Genomic DNA, 21,757 nt, shown 5'->3' with positions numbered 1-21,757 from the left:
AAGTATGAGATCATTTATTTGTTGGTTTTTTCTTTTTTTAAGGAATGAACTCCAAGCAATGAATTTTCCTCTTAGAACTGCTTTCAATGTGTCCCATAGATTCCGATATGTTGTGTCTGTGTTTTCATTTATCTCTAAGAATTTTTTAATTTCCTTCTTGATGTCTTCTATAACCCATTGATCATTCAGTAACCTATTGTTCATTCTCCAAGTGATGTATGCTTTTTCCTTCCTTCTTTTATCGTTGATTTTCAGTTTCATTCCATTATGATCAGATAAGATGCATGGTATTATCTCTACTCCTTTATATTGTCTAAGAGTTGCCCTGTGACATAATATATGATCTATTTTTGAGAAGGATCCATGTGCTGCTGAGAAAAAAGTGTAACTGCTTGATGTTGGGTGGTATACTCTATATATGTCAATTAGGTCTAGGTTATTAATAGTGTTATTAAGTTCTATAGTTTCCTTATTCAACTTTTGTTTGGAAGATCTGTCCAGTGGCGAGAGAGGTGTGTTGAAGTCTCCCATGATTATGGTATGGTGGTCTATTAGACTCTTGAACTTGAGAAGAGTTTGTTTGACGAACATAGCTGCACCATTGTTTGGGGCATAAATATTTATGATTGTTATGTCTTGTTGGTGTATGGTTCCCTTAAGCAGTATGTAGTGTCCATCTTTATCCCTTTTGATTAACTTTGGCTTGAAATCTATTTTATTTGATATGAGTATGGACACTCCTGCTTGTTTCCGAAGTCCATATGAGTGATATGATTTTTCCCAACCTTTCACCTTCAGCCTATGTATGTCTTTTCCTATCAAATGCGTCTCCTGTAGGCAGCATATTGTTGGGTCTTGTTTTGTGATCCATTCTACTAGCCTGTGTCTCTTAATTGGTGAGTTTAAGCCATTAACATTTAGGGTTATTATTGAGATATGGGTTGTTCTTCCAGCCATATTTGTTTATTTCTGTTACTAAACATGGTTTGTTTTCCTCTTTGATTATTTTCCCCCCTTTACTGTCCTACCTCCCACTGTTGGTTTTCATTGTTATTTTCCATTTCCTCTTCCTGTAATGCTTTGGCGAGGATGTTTTGAAGAGATGGTTTTCTAGCTGCGAATTCTTTAAACTTTTGTTTATCGTGGAAGGTTTTAATTTCATCTTCCATCCTGAAGCTTAATTTCGCTGGATACACAATTCTTGGTTGGAACCCATTTTCTTTCAGTGTTTGAAATATGTTATTCCAGGATCTTCTAGCTTTCAGAGTCTGTGTTGAAAGATCAGCTGTTATCCTGATTGGCTTACCCCTAAATGTAATCTGCTTCCTTTCTCTTGTAGCTTTTAAAATTCTCTCCTTATTCTGTATGTTGGGCATCTTCATTATAATGTGTCTAGGTGTGGATCTCTTATGATTTTGCACATTCAGCGTCCTGTAGGCTTCTAGGATTTGGGATTCTGTCTCATTCTTCAAGTCTGGGAAGTTTTCTCGTATTATTTCATTGAATAGACTGCTCATTCCTTTGGTTTGGAGCTCTGTACCTTCCTGTATCCCAATGACTCTTAAGTTTGGTCTCTTAATGTTATCCCATATTTCTTGGATGTTCTGCTCATGGTTTGTTAACAGTCTTGCTGAGCTGTCTATGTTCTTTTCCAGTTGAAATACTTTGTCTTCATTGTCTGATGTTCTATCTTCTAAGTGTTCTACTCTGCTGGTAGTATTCTCCATTGAGTTTTTAAGTTGGTTTATTGCTTCCTGCATTTCTAGGATTTCTGTTTGTTTGTTTTTTATAACCTCTATCTCCCTGTATAGTTGATCCTTTGCTTCCTGGATTTGTTTGCGTAATTCATTGTCGAAGTGATCTTTCATTGTCTGATTTTGCTGTTTAATGTCTTCCTTGATACTCCAGATCATCTGAAGCATGTATATCCTGAATTCTTTATCGGACGTTCCATCTGCTGCAGCTGTTACCTCTTCTAAAGTTGCATTGACCTGCATTGCTTGTGGTCCTTTCTTTCCTTGTCTTTTCATACTGCTTGCGTATCTTTCCTGCAGGCGCGGGTGGCGGCTCTGCTCTCTCCTTATTCCAATTGGGGTGTCGTGGCTACCACGCCGGCAGGTCACTGGGCCCGTTCTGGGCGCTGGCGGCGGCTCTGTTCTGCCCCTACTCCAATTGGGGTGACGAGTGTACCACGCCGGCAGGCCACCGGGCCTGATCCGCCGGTCGGTTGCAGGTTTGCCTACCCTGCAGGCGCGGGCGGCGGCTCTACTCTGCCCCTACTCCAAATGGGGTGACGTGTCTGTCGTACCGGCAGGCCACTGGGCCTGTCCCGCTGGTCGGTCGCAGATCTGCCCACCTTTCGGGCACGGGTGGAGGCTCTGCTCTGCCCCTACTCCAATTGGGGTGTCGTGACTACCCCGCCTGCAGGACGCTGGGCCTGTTCCTGGCACGGGCGGTGACTCTGCTCCGCCCCTACTCCAATTAGGGTGGTGTGTGTACCACGCCGGCAGGCTCCTGAGCCTGATCCGCTGGTCTGTCGCAGGTCTGCCTACCTTGGAGGCGCGGGCGGGGGATCTGCCCTGCCCCTCCTACCATGCCTGCAGACCCCTGGGCCTGATCTGCAGGTTGGTCACAGGTCTGCTCACCCTGCGGGCACGGGTGGCGGTTCCGCTCCGCCCCCACTCCAATTGGGGTCACGTGGCCACCACACCGGCAGGGCCTGATCCGGGCGTGGGAGAAGGATCTGCTCTGCCCCTACTCCAGTTGGGGTGATGTGTGTACCACACTGGCAGGCCACTGGGCCTGACCCGCCAGGCTGTCACAGGTCTGTTTACCTTGCAAGCGCGAACGGCGGCTCTGCCCTGCCCCTCCTACCACGCCCATGTACCACTGGGTCGCGGGTCTGCCCATCTTGCGGGTGCGGGTGGCGGCTCCGCTCCGCCCCCTCTCCAATTGGGGTCACGCAGTCACCACGCTGGCGAGCCACTGATCCTACTCCGGGCGCTGGCGGCAGCCCGGCTCCTCCCCTCTGGCTCGACAACAAATTGAGGAGACTCGGGTGTCTGTGCCTCACCCCCCCTACCAGGAGACCAACTGTTTATGTCGCCACTGGTATTGATGAAGTTCTCTCCTCCGCCGCTTTCTGATGACATCAGATCTCTGCCATGTTGGTATCCTATGCGAATGGCAGCATTTCGTTCCCCTTGCCGGGCAACCAAAGCAACGGGTGAGTCCTGACCGGCCCTCAGCAGGACCCGGACTGAGAAGCAGTTTCTGCGGGCTCCTAGCCCCGGGCCAGGGAAGTTCCGGGAGCCGGAACTCAGCCGCTCCGTGCTCGGTGTAAGCTCCTATAAGAGTAGGCTCCAAGAAGCAGTCCCCGTGGGCTCAGTTCCGGGAGCCGGAATTCGGCCGCTTAGTGCTTGGTGTATGCTCTGATAGGAGCAGGGTCCAAGAAGCAGCCTCCGCAGGCTCCGCAGCCCTGGGCCAGGGCGGTTCCGGGAGCCGGAACTTGGCTGCCCCGCGCTCGGTGTTCGCTCCGATAAGATCAGGTTCTAAGAAGCACCCAGGCACTGAACCCTAGCAGTCTGTCTGCAAGCCGCAGGCGAATGGCAGCCTGAAATTACCTGTTCTATGGCTGAATGAGCTGCGGTCAGTCGAAAACAGGGATGGTGACGTCAGCTTTCCAACATGGTGGCTGCTGGCCTCCTCTGTGGTCTGACCGGTGTGGAGAACCGAGATGGACCACTTCCTTCCCCCGTCTCGAACCCAGAATTCAGCCCTGAGTACGGTGCTTGCACGGCTGGCAGAAACTGCAGCGCTGTATCCCTGTGTCGCTATCTCCTCGTTTCCCAGCGCGCGCTGCAGACTCTAGCCGCGGGGCGATTTGCTGAATAAGCAGTGTTACCCTCCGTGCGACAAACCTCTCGCGTTTGAGTCCCCGTAGCCGATCCTCGTGCGATGGAAATCCTTCCTCCACGTTCCGGAGCACCCCACTATTGCTGGAAATTCCTAACAAGATAGCCTTTAGCCGTCCTGACTTGTCATACTCCCACACAGTGAAGCAGCACACGGGGGCAATGCACTCCCCTCGCCGCCATCTTCCCTCTCTAAATTTTGATTTATATAAGTGATCTCACCCCTGTCAATCCCAGGTTGCTTATGTGTGAAATGAAGAAGGATGTCAAAGGAGATAACCTTGTGTTCCTTGCCCTTGTTTTGGCCTTGAGACAGAAGTCTCTTGGAATAGAAGAGCAAATAATCAAGTTAATTAATTTTAAGAACTTAATTACAAATAAAGCACTGAGAATATCTCTTCAGAAACTCCCCAAGGAGAAACATAATCCTCCCTCAGTGCAGCGGGGGTTGTTCCTGAGGCTCTGTGGTCCAAGCAGCAGTCAGAGCCATTCTATTCTCTCACATGAGGATTTCTAATTTTCTCCTTCACAACTTAACAGTAAGAGAGCAGCTTTTAAAAGGGGCGCGGGAGGTGTGAGAATTTTGTGAGCAAATATTTGTACTTTATATTTAATTACATTTTTACTAATTTTACACATAAGTAACTGTTAGTTAAATGTAATTTACTAATTCAAGTAACTGTTAGGGTAATAAAAAACCAAAAAGATGTAGAATACAAACAATATCAGAATAAAGTTCTATAAACTGCTAAGAGAATATTCCATGCACACAAAACTTAGAAAGTTTTAGTAAAGTTCTTACTGTATTTTTATTCAATAACTGTAATTCTTCAGTAAAGCACCCTTTCTAGAAAAAAATAAAATAAAATTCTTCAATGTAGAATTACTCATCTATGTTTTCCCATATATTATCTAAAACATATTATAGCAAGAAAGAATCAGGTAATGATTTTTCAAATGCACATATAAGCTAATAGCTAAAATACAAATAAAATGAATGTTCAAAAGAAGAAAAGAATTCTGAGTACAAGTAACAGAAATGTTAATATTTGCATTTATATTTTAGACAAAAATGTTTTTGCTAGTTAATAGTTCACCATTTTGCAAATCTTAGAGCAACTGCTATGCCTATATTCTTTGTGAGGGGGCGTTCCTTATACATAAATCTACATGATGATCTGATTCTTGACAGGACTGAATACCTTGCTTCTCCCCCCAGAACTGCTGTGCTCTTGTAAACCAGATAAATCTTGGTATGTTGGTCACCATCTGTACTCATCTCTAATGTCCTGAATTAGACCACTATTGTGAATGAGCCATGTCATTAACAGACCAAACAAATTCATGTCTTTCCAAAATAAATTCATAAACTACATCACGGTGGTGATTTTCCTGGGCAAGGCTCATCACAAGTGACCAGGTGATGTGATCAGGTGCTACAGGGTTCAGTCTAAGGGTGTTCCTTCTTTTGTGAGTCTTAAGTGAGGGATTGCTTCATTCACTGGTCTAGTATGTTCAATAAGCTCAGGGGCCTGTTTTTTCCATATGAGTTTGATATATTCATGCATCCCTGTGCTTCTGGTTAATTTGATAAGTTCACAGGTGGTCATTTGTATTAGCATGGTTAATTTATTTATCCATTTGTACCATACTATTGTATGAGGCAGATGGTGGTTTTTCACTTGTATAAACAAGGTGTAGAATCATTCTACCTAAGTACTTAACCTCAGAATGGAATAGCTTATAGTAAACTACTGCTTTATAAAATGGAGAACAAAATTAGGCACAGTCTGAGAACTATTGGTCTATACATCATGGAAAGACCCAGAACAGGGTTTAGTCTTCTCTCCACATCCACCCAAACCATGTTTCCCTTTTCTCCCAGAATCTTCTGCTACTTCCATGGTTAACAAACCTACATTTAACTGCCTCACTAAACATATCTTCTACCTTTCTGCTTTACCTAAGATCCAGCTCACTATGGAAGATACAATGCTTTTCTTATAGACTGCTCAAGTGAAGGTACTTTCTCTCCAAAAGCCCTCCAGGTCAAGAGGTATACTTCACATAACCCTCAATTGCTTTCAAATTGTATTATTACAAAGGAGTATAAAAATTTTTCTTCTTTTAAGTTGCATGCTTTTTGGTGATTCTATTGTTTTTCAGATATTTGCGTCACTAATTCTTATTAGATAAAAAACAAAAGGAGTCTATTAGATATAAAGAATCACAACAAGAAGTGCCAACTGGACAATGTGGAATCAAGGTGAAAACAAAAAGATTTTTATACATACCTGAATTACTTCATAAAGATGTACCTCAGCATTCCCTAATAAGACAGGATAAACTTCTGTCTTGCTATGTTGCATTAGTTCCAAGGAAATATTATTCCGTGTATCATCTTGACGTCGGGGAACCTCAATATCAAAATATATACAAAAAAACCCCATAAGATTTTCAGTCTTAAATCCAGATATTATTTCCAAATAAACCTGAATGTGAAACTCTCAACCCTGTGATGTCTGAAGTACAATACTATAAATTATATTATGTGCATAACTAATTATAACTAATAAAATCAGGACCTTGTTTATATCTAACGTTAATTATGATCTGTTTAAATCATCCATTGCCAACAATCCTTTTTTTTAATGCTATACAAACTTTCACTCTGAACTACTGAAACTATATTATCAAAGGTAATCCCATCAATATCTAATATGAAATCCAAATAATCCAGGTAATTCAAATTAAGGTTACCCATATATTCAAAATTAAAGAATATCTAATATCCTTTTCTGTCTCTATTCTTTAACATTTTGCCACATTTCTTTTTTTTTTTAATCCTAAAGTGTTGGGGATCAAATCTAAGGTACAGCAAATGGTCTACCACTGAGCTATATCTCTGGCCCTTGTTTTTTAACTCATACCATTAAACTTGAATGTGAAACTCTCAACCCTGTGATGTCTGAAGTACAATACCATTATTATATAATGTTTACATTTTATATACAATTTTGCTAATTAGAAACAAATCACATGCTTCCCCATTCCCAAGATCCTAGTTCCTTCTATAATGTTTCTTCCCATGGTTGATACCACACAGGTGGTATGAAACTTCTGAAAGTTATGTTTGTAACTGTTTTCCCCTGAGAAATGAGAAAAAGGAAATGAGGCCCTGTAATGCAGTGCAGTGATTAAGAGAGAGAGCAGCAGGCTCAGTTTTTCAGCAATGTGGAATATAGATTATTAGAACCAGTTTGTTTACAACTATCAATGCTGAATAAAAATTTAAAAGTTATCTTCTTAAAAGCATGAAAGTGTAAATAAAATGGTAAGAAGTAATTACATAAACTCCAAGTATTAGTAAACATTCAGAGAGGTAAACTTGATCCTTAAGTTGCATTTTCCCATGGGGTATTTCTCAATCAGTTAACCTAAAACTGCAGTTTTTAAGACCTTGAAAGGTACAGAAAAGAGAAGACAACAAGTGAGGCATTTAGGCATTTAACAAAGGTTTCCTGTTCAACCCTTCTTCCATAATTCTAGGAACTCAAAGAGCTGTGGCTTCAGTGAATGGGGAACCATTCTCCCATCCCATTTATAGAGGCTGCAAGGAAAGTTGCACTATACAGAAGAAGGGGAGGCAAGGAGTTCCTAATAAGTAATAAGCAAAAACCTGTTTGGTGAACAGCAGCCTAAATTCACATCCACTTAATGGCATAAAAACTCTTGAACCTGACATTTAAAATGGATGGTAAATTTTATATTATGTATATTCTGCCACAAAATTAAAATAGGACAACTTAATTATTTCATTCATTCATTCAATTATTTATTTATTGGTAATAGGGATTGAATCCAGGGACATTTAACTACTGAATCACATCCATAGACCATTTGTTTTGTTTTTGAGACAGGATCTTGCTAAGTTGCTTAGGACCTCACTAAGCACTAAGTTGCTGAGGCTGTCTTTGAACTTGCAATCAACCTGCCTCAGCCTCCAGAGTCACCGGGATTACAGGCATGCACTATCATGTCTGGCATAATTTTTTTTTTAATTCTCAAATATAACATTTGTTTTAAAGTGGTCCAAAATTGGTAGTAGTCTCACATGCCTTAAAAGCAAACAAAGATCTTTTTTACATTTGCCATTTTCATTCTAGGCCTCAAAGGAGTTCCACAAATAATTTTCCATATAAAATGAAAGATCATAGTAAAAAATAACTAAGTAAGCATGGAAATAAAACACCATGAATGAGGATCAGTAGAAACAGACCCACAAAATCCTCAAATGTTGGAATTTTAGAGAAATAGGCTTAGAATAATTAAGGTAAAAAAAAAAATCTGAAAATACATTCCTGATATGCTCTTTTATTTATTTATTTATTTTTCATTGTTGATGGACTTTTACTTTCACTTATTTGTATGTGTTGCGGAGAATCGAACCCAGTGCCTCATGCATGCTAGGCAAGCGCGCTACCGCTGAGCCACAACCCCAACCCCTCCTGATATGTTCTTACAAGAAAATGTAAAAACCATTTAGCACACCTGAACAAAGAAGACTCAAACAGAACTTGAAGAAATGAAAACTAAAATAATTGAATAAAAGCACTCACTGAATGGATTTTATGACAAAATACTCAAATTTTAACAAAATTAGTGAAATGGAATAAATATTCAAAGGTGTGGTGCAAGTGTGTGTGTGTGTGTGTGTGTGTGTGTGTACTGCAGTGCTGGATATTAATCTCAGGGTCTTGCATGTGCTAGGCAAGTTCTGAGCTACAGTCCCAGCCCCAAAAATGCAAGGCAGAGACACAAAGTGATAGGAAAAAAACAAAGAGAGAAAGAACAAGAATAAGAAAGATAGGAAGAATGGTAGAGACGGAGGAAGAAAAAAGACATGAAAGATAAAATAAGAACATCTAACACACGTTATTCAGAGTGCCAAAAAATAAAATAGAGGATCAAGAAAATGGGCAAGAGAGACACTATTTGAAAAAATGAAAGCTAAAAATTTTCCAGAATCAATGAATATCAGCAATACGGTTTAAGTAGTCAATATATCCCAACATAACAAAAAGATATCCAAATACAAATACATTAGAGTAAAATTAGAAAAAAACAACAACACACTCACACATAGAAAAAGGTACATTATTTTCAAAAGTGAAAGATTGATAGATAACATATCCTTGTCCCTCCCCCCTCTCCCCCTCCCCTTCCTTCTTCTTCTTCCTTCTTCCTCCTCCTCCTCCTTCTTCTTCTCTCTCTCCTCCTCCTGCTCTGCCTTCTCCTCCTCCTCCTCTTCTTTTTTCTCTCTCTCTCTTCCCCCCCCCCACCACCATGAAGTGGACATCTTTCTTCCACAATGGTATTCTGTCACCATGGTATTCTGCCTTAGATTGGGCTTACAGAAAACTAAGCCAACCATGGGCTGAACTTCTGAAACCATGAACTCAAAATAAACTTTTCCTCCTCTTAAATTTTCATTGTAGGATATTTTGGTCACAGCAATGAAAAGCTGACTAACACAGAAAGTAAAATATTTATGCTCCAAACATTGGTGTATCTAAGTACATGAAATGAACAGTAATTGAAATAAAGGCTCAGATAAATTCCAAAAATAGCAGGTGATTTCAGCATGCTTTTCTCATCAACAGATACATCATCCATAGAGAAAAACCCACATAAATACAGTTTTCTTATACAAAAACAAAGGTGCCAAGAACATTAACTGGGGAAAAAATAACCTCTTCAACTAACGGTGCTAGGAAAACTGGAAATCCATATGTAGCAAAATGAAATTAAACCCCTATCTCTCACCCTGCACAAAATTCAACTCAAAGTGGATCAAGACCCAGGCATTAGACCAGAGACTCTGTGCCTACTAGAAGAAAAAGTAGGCAAATCTATACCATGTCAGCTTAGGAACTGACTTCCTTAACAAGACTCCTAAAGCCCCAAAAGTAATAGCAAGACTAAATAAATGGGATGAATCAAATTAAAAAGTTTCTTCAAAGCAAAGGAAACAATCAATAACATGATGAGAGAGCCTATAGAATGGGAGAAAATCTTTCCCCCATGGAACTCAGATACAGCATTAATCTCCAGGATATATAAAGAACTCTAAAAACTTACCATCAAAAAAACAAATAACCCAATCAATATATGGGCTAAGAAACTGTTTTGGCACTTCACAGAAGAAAAAATACAATCAGTCAACAAATATATAAAAAAAAAGTTCAACATCACTAGGCATTAGAGAATGCAAATCAAAACTACACTGAGATTCTATTTCATTCCAGTCAGAATGGCAATTATCAAGAATACACAGGGGGGCTGGGATTGTGGCTCAGTGGCAGAGCACTTGCCTTACATGTGTGAGGCACTGGGTTCAATTCTCAGCCCCACATAAAAATAAACAAAATAAGGGTATTGTGTCCATTTACAACTAAAAAAAAATTAAAGAATACGCAGGGCTGGGGTTGTAGCTCAGTGTTGTAGCTCAAATAACTTGCCTAGCATGTGTGAGAAACTGGGTTCTATCCTTAGCACCACATAAAAATAAATAAAGGCATGCTGTCCATCTACAACTACAAAAAATTTTTTTTAAAAAGAGAATACAAGTAACAATAAATGTTGGCAAGGATGTAGGGAGAAAAAAGGTATACTCATACATTGCTGTGGGGCTGCAAATTGGTGCAATCACTATGGAAAGCAGTATGGAGAATCCTCAGAAAACTTGGAATGGAACCACCATTTGACCCAGTTATTCCACTCCTCAGTTTATACCCAAAAGACTTATAATCAGTATACTATAGTAATGCAGCCACATCAATGGTTATAGCATCTCAATTCACAATTGTTAAGCTATGGAACCAATCTAGGTACCCTCCAACAGATATATGGATAAAGAAAATGTAGTATACATACACAATGAAATGTTACTCGGCCTTAAAGAAGAATGAAATTATGGCATTTGCCAGTAAATGGATGAAACTGAAGAATATCATGCTAAGTGAAATAAGCCAATCCCAAAGAACCAAAGAAAGACCAAATGTTTTCTCTGATATGCAGAAGCTAATCTACCACAGGGGATGGGTAGGGAAGAATAAAGGTACTTTGGGTTAGACAGAGGGGACTGAAGGGGGTGATATGGGGGTAGTAATGATAGTACAATGAATCAGACATTATTACCCTATGTGCATATATGATTACATGACTGGTGTAACTCTACATCATGTATCAAAACGCATTCTACTGTCATACATAACTAATTAGAATAAAAAATAGGTCATCCAGATATAAAATCAGCAAAGACATTTCAGACCTAAAAGATACCTTAAATCAAATGGAATTAACAGATATTTACAGAATTTTTTATCCCAAAACAGCTGCTCATGGAACTTTCTCCAAATTAGTCCATATTTTAGGTCACAAAAGAGGTTTTAGCAAATACAAAAAAAATATAATTTCTTGCATTTTATTTTATCAGAGTATAATGGAATGAAATTAGGAATCAATAGTATAATAAACTACAAAAACTACATAAACACAGGGAGATTGAACAATACAAATTTGAATGGTGAATGGGTCATAAAAGAAATTGGAAGAAATAAGAAATTCTTAGAATCAAATGAGAAGAGAGATACACAGCATCTCTAGAATTTGATGAAGATGATTCTAAGAGGAAAGTTTATAGCTATGAGTATCACATTAAAACATCAGAAAGATCACAAATTAAGAACCTAATGATGTGTCTTAAGGTTTTAGAAAAAGAAAAGAACCAATTTCAAAACCATTAGAAGGAAGGAATAATTCATATGAGAGCTAAAAATAATAAAATAGAGAATAATACAAAGGAACAACATAATGAAGATTTAGTACTTTAAAAAGATAAACAAGATTTATAAACCCTTAGCCAAACTACCAAATGAAAAAGAGAGAAGGCACAAATAAGGAAAATTGGAGACGAAAAAGGAGAAATCACCTTAGACATCATTGAAACCCAGAGGATCATTTGGGACTATTTTGAAAACTCCAATAAATTGAATGGAATTTGATAAATTTCTAAATACATATGACCTGTGAAATTTGAACCAAGAGTATATAAAAAAAACCTTAACAGACCAATAGGAAGCAATGATTCTGAATATATCATACAAACCCTTCCAACAAAGCAAATCCCAGCTGAATTCCATCAGACCTTTAAATAATAATGAATGCCATTGCTCCACAAACTATTTCATGAAGTGTAAAAAGGGAACACTTGACAATTTGACTTTTTCTCCTTTTTGTCATCCCTTTTATTTCTTTCTCATGCTTAATTACTCTGCCTGAAGTTTCAGTACAACACTGAAAAGGAATGGTGAAAATGAACACTTTTATCTTGCTCTTGATTTTAGAGAAAATACTTTCAGTTTTCCCCCATTCACTATAATGTTGGCTTTAGATTTGTCATATATAAGTCTTTATAATATTGAAATAAGTTCCTTCAATCTAATTTCTTCGGTGATTGTATCATGAATGGGTGCTGAATTTGGTCAAAAGTTTTTTTCTGCATCTACTGAGATAATTATGTGCTTTTTGTCCTTGATTTAATTTATATGAATTACATTGCTGAATCATCCTTATATCCCTGGAATAAAACCCATTTGATCATAGTGTATGATATTTTTAATGCACCACTCAATTTGGTTTGCAAATGTTATATTAAGAATTTTTGTGGGCTGGGGTTGTGGCTCAGTAATAGAGCACTTGCTTCACATTGTGAGGCACTGAGTTTGATTCTCAGCACCATATATATATATAAATAAATGAATAAAATAAAGTCCATCAACAACTGAAAAAAAAAGAATTTTTGCATCTATGTTCATCAAGGACATTGGCCTGTAATTTTCTTTCTTTGATGTGTCTTTGTCCAGTTTTGAATTCAGGGTGATAGTGTCTTTGTAGAATGAGTTTGGAAGTATTCCTTTCCTTTGTATTTCATGGAATAATAAAGGAGCATTGGAAGTGTTTCTTTCCTTTGTATTTCACAGAATAATTTGAGAAGAATTGGTGTTGGTTCTTCTTCAAAAGGCTTAAAAAATTCAGTCATGAATCCATCTGGTCTTGGGCTTTTTTTTCTTCGATGGGAGACTTTTTATTACTGCTTCAATCTCATTGCTTGTTGGTCTGTTTATGTTTTCTATGTTCTCTTGCTTCAATTTTGATATGAAACATATGTCTAGAAATGCAACCATTTCTCAGAGATTTTCCACTTTATTGGCATGTAAGTTTATCAAAACAGTCCCTAATGATCCTCTGGATTTCAGTGGTGTCTGTTATAATATCTCCTTTTCCATTTCTAATTTTATTAGTTTATCAATCTTGTTTACCTTTTCAAAGAAAACAACTCATTTTTTCATTTATTGTTTGTGCTATTCTTCAATTCTCTACTTCAATAATTTCATCTCTGATCTTAATTCTTTCTTTGTACTGGTTTGGAATTGGTCTCATTTTTCTAAGACTCTTGAGATACAGCATTAGGTCATTCATTTTATATCTGTTTTGTTTTTATGTAGGCACTCCCTCTTAGAACTGCCTTTACTATACCCTCCGGATTCTTCTATATTATGTTTCTATTCTCATTTTTTAAATATTTTTATTTTTGCATTACAATTCTTAATACACCATTATATCATAATTTATCATATCTTTGATTATATAGAAGGTATGTTGACACCAAATTCACATCTTCATACATGTATTTTGTATAATGATGAGGGTCTCCTTTCACAATCCATGCTATTCCCCTTCTCCCTCCTTTCCCTCCCACCCCTATTCCCTATCTAGAGGTAATCTTCCTCCCTTGCTCTCCCCCTCCCAACCCCATTTTGAGTCACCCCCCTTGTATCAGAGAAGACATTCGGCATTTGTTTTGGGGGACTGGCTAACTTCACTTCTCTAATGCCATCCATTTCCCTGCAAATGCCATGATCTTATTTTTTATTGCTGAGTAATATTCCATTGTGTATAAATGCCACATTTTTTTTATCCATTCATCCACTGAAGGACATCTAGGTTGGCTCCACAGTTTAGCTATTGTGAATTGTGCTGCTTTAAACATTGATGTGGCTGTGTCCCTATAGCATGCTGTTTTTAGGTCCTTTGGGTATAGTCCAAGAAGAGGAATAGCTGGGTCAAAATGGTGGTTCCATTCCCATTTGATTTTAAGAGTTTTTTAATTTTTCCCCTGATTTCTTTGAAGACCCTGTCAGTCATAATTCAAAAGTTTGAACAATAATTCAATCTCCATGTTTTTGAAGAGTTTCTGTAGCTTTTATTACTGTTGATTTCTAATTTAATTACATTATGATCTGATAAGAAGCAAGGAATTCTTTTTTTCTATATTTGCTAAAACTTGCTTTGTAGCCTATTATATGATCTATTTTGAAGAAAGTTCTGTGAGCAGTTGAGAAGAGGGTATATTCAGTTGTTGTTAGATGAAATATTCTGAGGATGTCAAGTAAATTTGATCTAAGGTGTTGCTTTAACTCTGCAGTGTCTTTTTTTTTTTAATTTTTAGTCTGAATGACCATTACTGAGAGTAGTGCATTGAATTAGGATCTATATGCTCCTTTATGTTGATTAGTGTTTGTTTTATGAAATTGTACCAACGTTTGGGGCACAAATATTTATAATTGTTATATCTTCTTGTTGGATGGTTCTTTTTATCAATATATAGTGACCTTTGGCTCTTTTAATCTTGGCTTGAAGTTTGCTTTGTATGATAAAAAAAAAAGCTACCCCCACTTGCTTCCAGATTTCATTTGCATGGAATATAATTTTCCATCCTTTCAATTTCAGTCTGAGAGTAACTTTCCTGGTGAGGTGTGTGTAAACAGACAACATACAGTTGAGTCTTATTTTTTAATCCAATAAGACAGTATATATCTTTTAATTGGAGAATCAAGACCATTTACAGTGTTACTACAGAGAGGTATGTATACTTCCCGTCATTTTATTTCTAATGCTTTATTTGTTCCTAATTCTCGTGCTTATCTACTCTGCTAATGATATTTATCCTTTCCATGCTCACTTGGATGTTTTATCTTCTTATCCTGTGTGCAGGATTCCTTTAAGTATCTTCTTCAATGCTGACTTAGTGGTCATGAATTTTTTAGTTCATGTTTATCTTGGAAGGTTTTTATATTTCCTTATATCCTGAAGGATAACTTTGCAGGATATAGTAATCTGGATTGGCAGATGCTTCCTTTCATGGTATGATATGCATAGTTCCATGGTCTCCTGTGTTTTAGAGTTCTGAAAAACCTGTTAGTCTGATGTGTTTGTCTCCATTGATGCCTTGGCATTTCTCTCTTGCAGCTTTTAAAGTTCCTTCTTTGTTCTGAATTTTTGGCATTTTAACCCTACTATAATATAGAGAGGCTTCTTTCAGGTCTTGACTATTTGGGGTTCTAAATGTCTCCATATCTGAATGTCCATCTCATTTCCAAATTTTGGGAACTTTTATGGCATTATTTCACTGAATAGGTTATCTATGCTATTAACCTATATTCTCTAGTCCTTCCTCAAGACCAATAAATCTTTTTGAGGGGGAATGGGGACCAGGGATTGAACTCAGGTGTGTTTAATCATTGAGCCACATTCCCAGCACCCCATTTTAAAATACTTTATTTAGAGACAGGGCCTCACTAAGTTGCTGAGGCTGGCTTTGAACTCATCATCCTCCTGCCTCAGCCTCCCAAGCCTCTGGGATTACAGGAATGTGCCACTATGCCTGGCAAGGCCTGTAAATCTTAAATTACATCTTAGGAAGCAAGGGAAAAGAAGGGAAGGGAAAGGAAGAGGAGAGGAGCAAGTGGAGAGGAAGGATGGGATAGAAATAAAGTTGAGAAAGAAAAGAAATACTGAAAAGAGTCAATTAATTAAAAATATACATAAAATTAGATATAAATATGGAAAACAAATGAGAGAAAATAAAACAAAACCATTTACAAAAAATAATGAACTCAGAAAACAAACAAAAGATTAAAATTTCTCCTTACTGAAGCAATTAAAATGTAATTAAAATTAAGCCCTTTTTTCCAGGGCTTCATTTTAGAATCCACCAGCTACAGGTAGGTGTGTAGGATATAATCAGAGTTTGTTCCTCATTAATTCCAACCCAAATAGGCAAAATTTATTAGGGGAGTTTGTATGGTGAGCTCCACTCCTCCTTAACAACAGAAAGTCCTAAGTGTATGCTATTTACTGCAAAACTAAATTCACCCTCAGTAGGCCTAGGGACAGGGCATGGCTATAGCAGAACTTCTGACCAACACACTCACCTGCAGATTGATCCTGATTGTGCTGCATTCCATATCACAAGAGCCTCCATTTGTTTTATGGGGGAAACAGGGGATGGCTAGGGTCTCAGTTACCCCAACAAATCCTCCAAATACCTCTGAGCATGGGGAAGGTAGCTGCCCACCAGGTCTGGGGTTGGGTGGAGTGTGGCAGGCATGCTTTCCACCAAACCAAATCAAGGCACACCCATTTCCAATCTCATTCCACATCCATACAAACTGGACCCTTAACACAAAGCAAAGCTCAGACTGCTAATTTCAAAAGGAAAGCTGCTCCATCTTCCTCTGCATGACAATCAATCTCACTCCTACTGCTCAGAGCCTCCAACAGGTCCATTCTCCCAGCTCAATGACTTCCTTCAGGGCTGGTGATCACCAACCCAGTGAAAAGAAAATCAGAGGTTGTTGAGTCTTAGACTCTCTCTCCCTCTCTCCTCTCCACGTTCTCCCCTACTCTCTCTCCAGGGACTTCTCATCTCCCATGCAGAAAGCCTAGACAACAAAGTCCCATCCCAGCTCTCACTGAATACACAGGAAAGTGCTGGTAATCTCTTCTCTGTTACTGCAGCTATGCAGGATGATAGTTTCCTTATGTATTTGCCAGATGGTGGAATGTGCATTCCTTGAAATCAGTAAATTTTTTTCTTTTGGTTCACAGGAGAGCTTCCCCTCCTCCACTGAACCTTCACATACCTGACAGTGGCACAGTTTCTTTCTAAAAAAAAAAATGCTCCACCATGCCTGGTATTTTTGAGAACTTGCCTATCAATTTAGGAAAGCTATTTGCAAAATAAAAGAAACCATATGAACTACCTGTAGCAAAACTGTCTTATTTGTTGCTTTTATTTTTCCATTCATGCTTTCATATCCAACATTCAAACTTTGTAAAAACACATGGTGTATAAAGGAAATGCTTTAGAATTTTGCTAAAATTCAACTAATATAATAAAACTATTAAGAAATAATTGGGCTTTAATCAATGAATCCTACAAGTCTATGAAATAGTGTCACTATTCAAAAAAAAAAAAAAGGTTTGAAATACATTTTACAATCTAAGAATCTGTTTAACTATAAATAGAAACACAGCAAGTCCTGGTGTGAGAGGCACTTTAATGATGGGTGGTCTGGAGTCAGAGTGCATATATTACAGCTCACCACATACTAGCTCTATGACCTTAACATAAGTTCTTTAACCACACAGCACTTCAGTTACCTCTCCTGTAAAATAAGGATGATAATAAGAGAATGTATATGTACATCTCTGTGTCTATCTCCATGTATGTGACATATAGATAGATAGATTTACAAATCTATCTTTTGGAGTTGTTATAAAGACTGAATATGTTAATCTGTGTAAACATAATTAAGAGTTTATATAAGGGGAAATCAGAAAAGAAGGAAAGTAGATAAAAATAAAAAAGGGTAGAAGAAGGTAGATGAAAAAGGAAAACCAAACTACAGAAAAAACATACATAATAAACACTCAAAATCACAGACTATAACATCTCAAAAAAGAATCCACTAAATTATGCATTTCCCAGCAATCTGTTTATTTAAAAATACCATTATAGACCACAGTACAGAAATAGAATACTGTAAATACCAAATAAAAAGTCACTACTTATCTTTCTTTCCTTCCTATTAAAAAAGGTATAATTAGAGTAGAATATTTGAAACTGTAAAGAAATATTATATTCTGAAGAGAATTATAACTTTACCTGCACGGAAAAATACTTAATTTCATCAAACCGAACTACAGTGCTCTTTTCACTACTTCTAAGCAGTAAGATACGACGCTTTGTAGATTTCATAATGTTGTTTACAGAGATGCGAATGAACAAATCGATGAAAGGTTGTGAAGTGACTGAAAATAGAATGTTTAGGAAATAAATTTTTGTTGTAATTGAACAAATACACATTATAAAATTAATTCATTCTATAATTCAGGCTAAAGTCCTAAAAAAAAAAAATCAACCAAGTAAACAAGGTAATTGTAAAATATATTTAAAAAGAGAAAAGGAATCTTAAAATAATATTTTGCCCATCACTGATAGATACAATATGATATACATCATAATTTCTTTGCAAAATTTTCTACATATTAACTTCCAGGTATATGTAATATATATATAACAACATAATTTTGTAGAAAAATTATATAGTCAGAAAACTGTCACTTGGGAAGAATTATTTTAATTTTAAGGCAACAGAATTTGGAGCAAAGTGTTCTACTATCCAGTTCACCTTACTATACACTCTATTTATACTGTACTGATCTGTTTTATTATCTTTCATAGTACTCCAGTCTTTAAAACAATTTTTTTTCATGATTTAATTATCTTTTACAAATCTCCACACAAAATGTTTTTAAAGCTTCTCTTTATATAAAAATAAACACCAAAGTCTCCATAATGAATGGTTTTATGTCATAAGTCTAAAAATAAGCATTCAGTTTATTTAAGGGACTGGTATAAAATAAATCCTTTAAAAATATTTGAGGGAAGCATATATACTACTTTCAAACAAATTAGTATTACATCCTAGATAATATATTTTCCTTTAACTTGCATGATGATTGGAATAGATTATAGATGTTCAAAATTCTTTTGTCACTTCCACATAAAAAAGTGGAGTTTACCTTCTCTGCCCTTGAATCTGAGCTGGCCTTATGATTACTTTAACCCATAAAATGCAATGGACATGACTAGGACTGGGACTAAAATGGCATTCACCTAGGGTGTAAAATTAATAGAATACTAAAATCTTAGTAATCAAGATAAAAAATATTAACATTTTAAAATCAAAATTAGTATAGGAAAAAATAAGCATGATGGACCACATAGAAAGAATGAAAGTTTTTCTTGGATATAATACTAATTTGTAAGTAATACATATGCTTCCTTTAAATATTTTTAAAAGATTTATTTTATATCAGTCCCTTAAATAAACTGAATGCTTATTTTTAAACTTATGGCATAAAACCACTCATTATGGAGACTTGGTGTTTCTTTTTATATAAAGAGAAGTTTTGAAAAATTCAACTAATACAGCTCAGTATTACTTGAAAAGCTCAGTAAAACACTGACATATGTATACCTGACATATGCAAAACTCAAGCACCACAAAAAAAAAAGTACATGAGACTTCCAACAATTTCAGCAACCCAACTAAGCCCAACCTTCCAGTCATCCTCACTAAAGCACCAGACATGTAAACGTGGTACTTGAGATATCACAGCCCTTTTGAACTGCCAGGTAACTACAGCTACCCAAGCTATGCTACTGTGAAGCAGAGGTACCATCAAGTGGATACACAGATAATTATTGACAATAAAACTGCTAAAGTCTTATAGCCCTAAAAGTGTTGGAGAGGTTTGGAATGCAGCAGTGGATAACTAAAACAATGAGATATAATCATACTATGAGTTTTAAACCCAAAGAAAGGATACTCCTCTGTGCAAAATTTCTGCAGTTCTTTACATGAACAGCCAGGCAGCCAACCTACAAGCATCAAAACAAAAACACAGATAGTAAATGCATGTTTTACAAAGTTAACTTATCTTCCACTTCACACTGAACTATATTTAAAATTTTAAGAATCAAGTTCACTTTATTGTTTTTTTCTCATTAGAAATATTGCTTCTCATTTAAAATATCTAGTTAATGGAAAGCATTAGAAAGAAGCAGAGAGGGAAAAAAAAGTGAGCAGGATTAAGTTCCCAATAAACTTACAGGAACAAGAACACAAAGCAAAGGAATATTTCATTATAAACTTAAAACCTAATCATCATTCTTTGAATTGTTTTTATTTTATATTAGGTGAAAATGATAAAATACAGCATACTGCACATTAAAAATAAGAAATATACTTTGTTTTGAATAAGCTCTTTTACTCAGTATCCGAAAACCACTTAATTCATTCAACAATCATTCATTGCCTAGAACACGCCAGAGATCAAGAAATAGTCATTCTCACTTTAAAAGATTTTTCTAAATGTTAAAGAAAATTGTGCTTTAACCATAAATCAAATACAAAATGAATATAGGAAACTTTAATTCTAATATATACTATTAAAGTATACTTAACCATGTTTAGTATCAGAAAACAATAAAATTAGAAGAAATATTATATTAAAGGTTGTATATGACAGGAAGTAAAGAAGAGGGACAAGGGAAATTCTTATACCCAGTAACTTCTCTAATAGTGCTATAAAAGAATAAAGGTATTCATTATTCTTGTAAAGGAATGCCATGATATTTCAGTTCCAAATATGCATAGATCCTCATGTCCTATACTCTAAACCACCCAAAACAGAATGACAGACTTTTCTGCCTCAATAGCAGATCCAGTGTATGTATGTCTGATGACTATGTTGGCTTTTGTTTCTGTGGGACCTTTTTTGGACAGGGAAGGGGTGTGGGGTCAATTTCAAACTGAAAGTCAATCTGGCAATAAATATATAAATCAATAGAAAAGCTCAGTAAAACACCGATTCCCAGGCCCATCTTCTGAAGGAGATTCCAACTTAGCAGATATTAGATGATGCCCAAATCAATGATTTAAAAAAGTATCCCAGGTAATTCTGATACAACTGGATTTGGGAATCTTAAGTATAAAAATCACTGTTTCTGGGGCTGGGGTTGTGGCTCAGCGGTAGAGCACTTGCCTAGCACATGCAAGGCCCTGGGTTTGATCCTCAGCACCACATAAAAGTAAGTAAACAAAATAAATGTATTGTGTACAAATAAAAATAAATATTAAAAAAAATCACTGTTTCTGTGAATCAGGATGATTTCCATAATTTCAGAAATTATTATAATGTTTTTCTGACTCATAAAAAGAATAACTTCATGAGTATGTTTTCAGAGAATATCATTTTATGCACACACTCTTTGATTACCAAATTATAAACCTCAATAATGCTTTATATCCAATCATAAATAATTTACACTGGGTTTTTGAGGGTTAATCATACATACCACATCCCCAAATGGCACCAAAGATGGTAGCTCAGATGGTGCTATTTCTAGTTCTTCATTCTCAGACCCTTGAAGAGTTTTTCTCAGCATCTACCATGTAAATAAACAAAGGGTTTAGAAGAAAAAGAATATAACAAGATAAAAGATTAATTCAGTAATTATCTCAAGAGTATCCAGTAAGTAGCAGGTAGTCTAGACAGTGAGATGCTAATATACCTAAGAAACTCACTCCCATCCTCAATAAATTTATCAATAAGTAATCATGGAAATAAAAATGTACACAATTAAATATAAAATCAATAAGGGAATCATGAAAAAGGAGAAAAGTGCATATTAGTATAAGCATGACCTAATCAGTTTGTCAAAAGACTGAACATACAGTAAGACCTATTGAAAACTATAAAAAAAAAAAAAAAAGAGTTCCAATTGGTCCTAGAATGGGAATCACCTGAATCTGAATTTCTATTCAAATATAAGTACGTCAAAACAAGGAATACAAATGAGACCA

General features: G+C 36.7%; 1 protein-coding gene across 1 annotated transcript in view; it reads right to left on the bottom strand.

Annotated features, from left to right (window-relative positions):
• Positions 1 to 21,339, bottom strand: part of C2cd6 (C2 calcium dependent domain containing 6) — a 115,690-nt gene extending 94,351 nt beyond the window's left edge. Inside the window, 5 exon segments of the mRNA XM_027941943.2 lie at positions 4,717 to 4,761; positions 6,209 to 6,331; positions 17,989 to 18,134; positions 19,719 to 19,770; positions 21,250 to 21,339. Of these exon segments, the coding sequence (XP_027797744.2) occupies positions 4,717 to 4,761; positions 6,209 to 6,331; positions 17,989 to 18,134; positions 19,719 to 19,770; positions 21,250 to 21,339 (456 nt within the window).
• Between the last annotated feature and the right edge of the window lie 418 nt (positions 21,340 to 21,757).

This window comes from Marmota flaviventris, chromosome 11 (assembly GCF_047511675.1).
Source record: "Marmota flaviventris isolate mMarFla1 chromosome 11, mMarFla1.hap1, whole genome shotgun sequence".
NCBI classification, from domain to species: Eukaryota; Metazoa; Chordata; class Mammalia; order Rodentia; family Sciuridae; genus Marmota; species Marmota flaviventris.
This window is presented reverse-complemented; position numbering and strand designations above follow the sequence as displayed.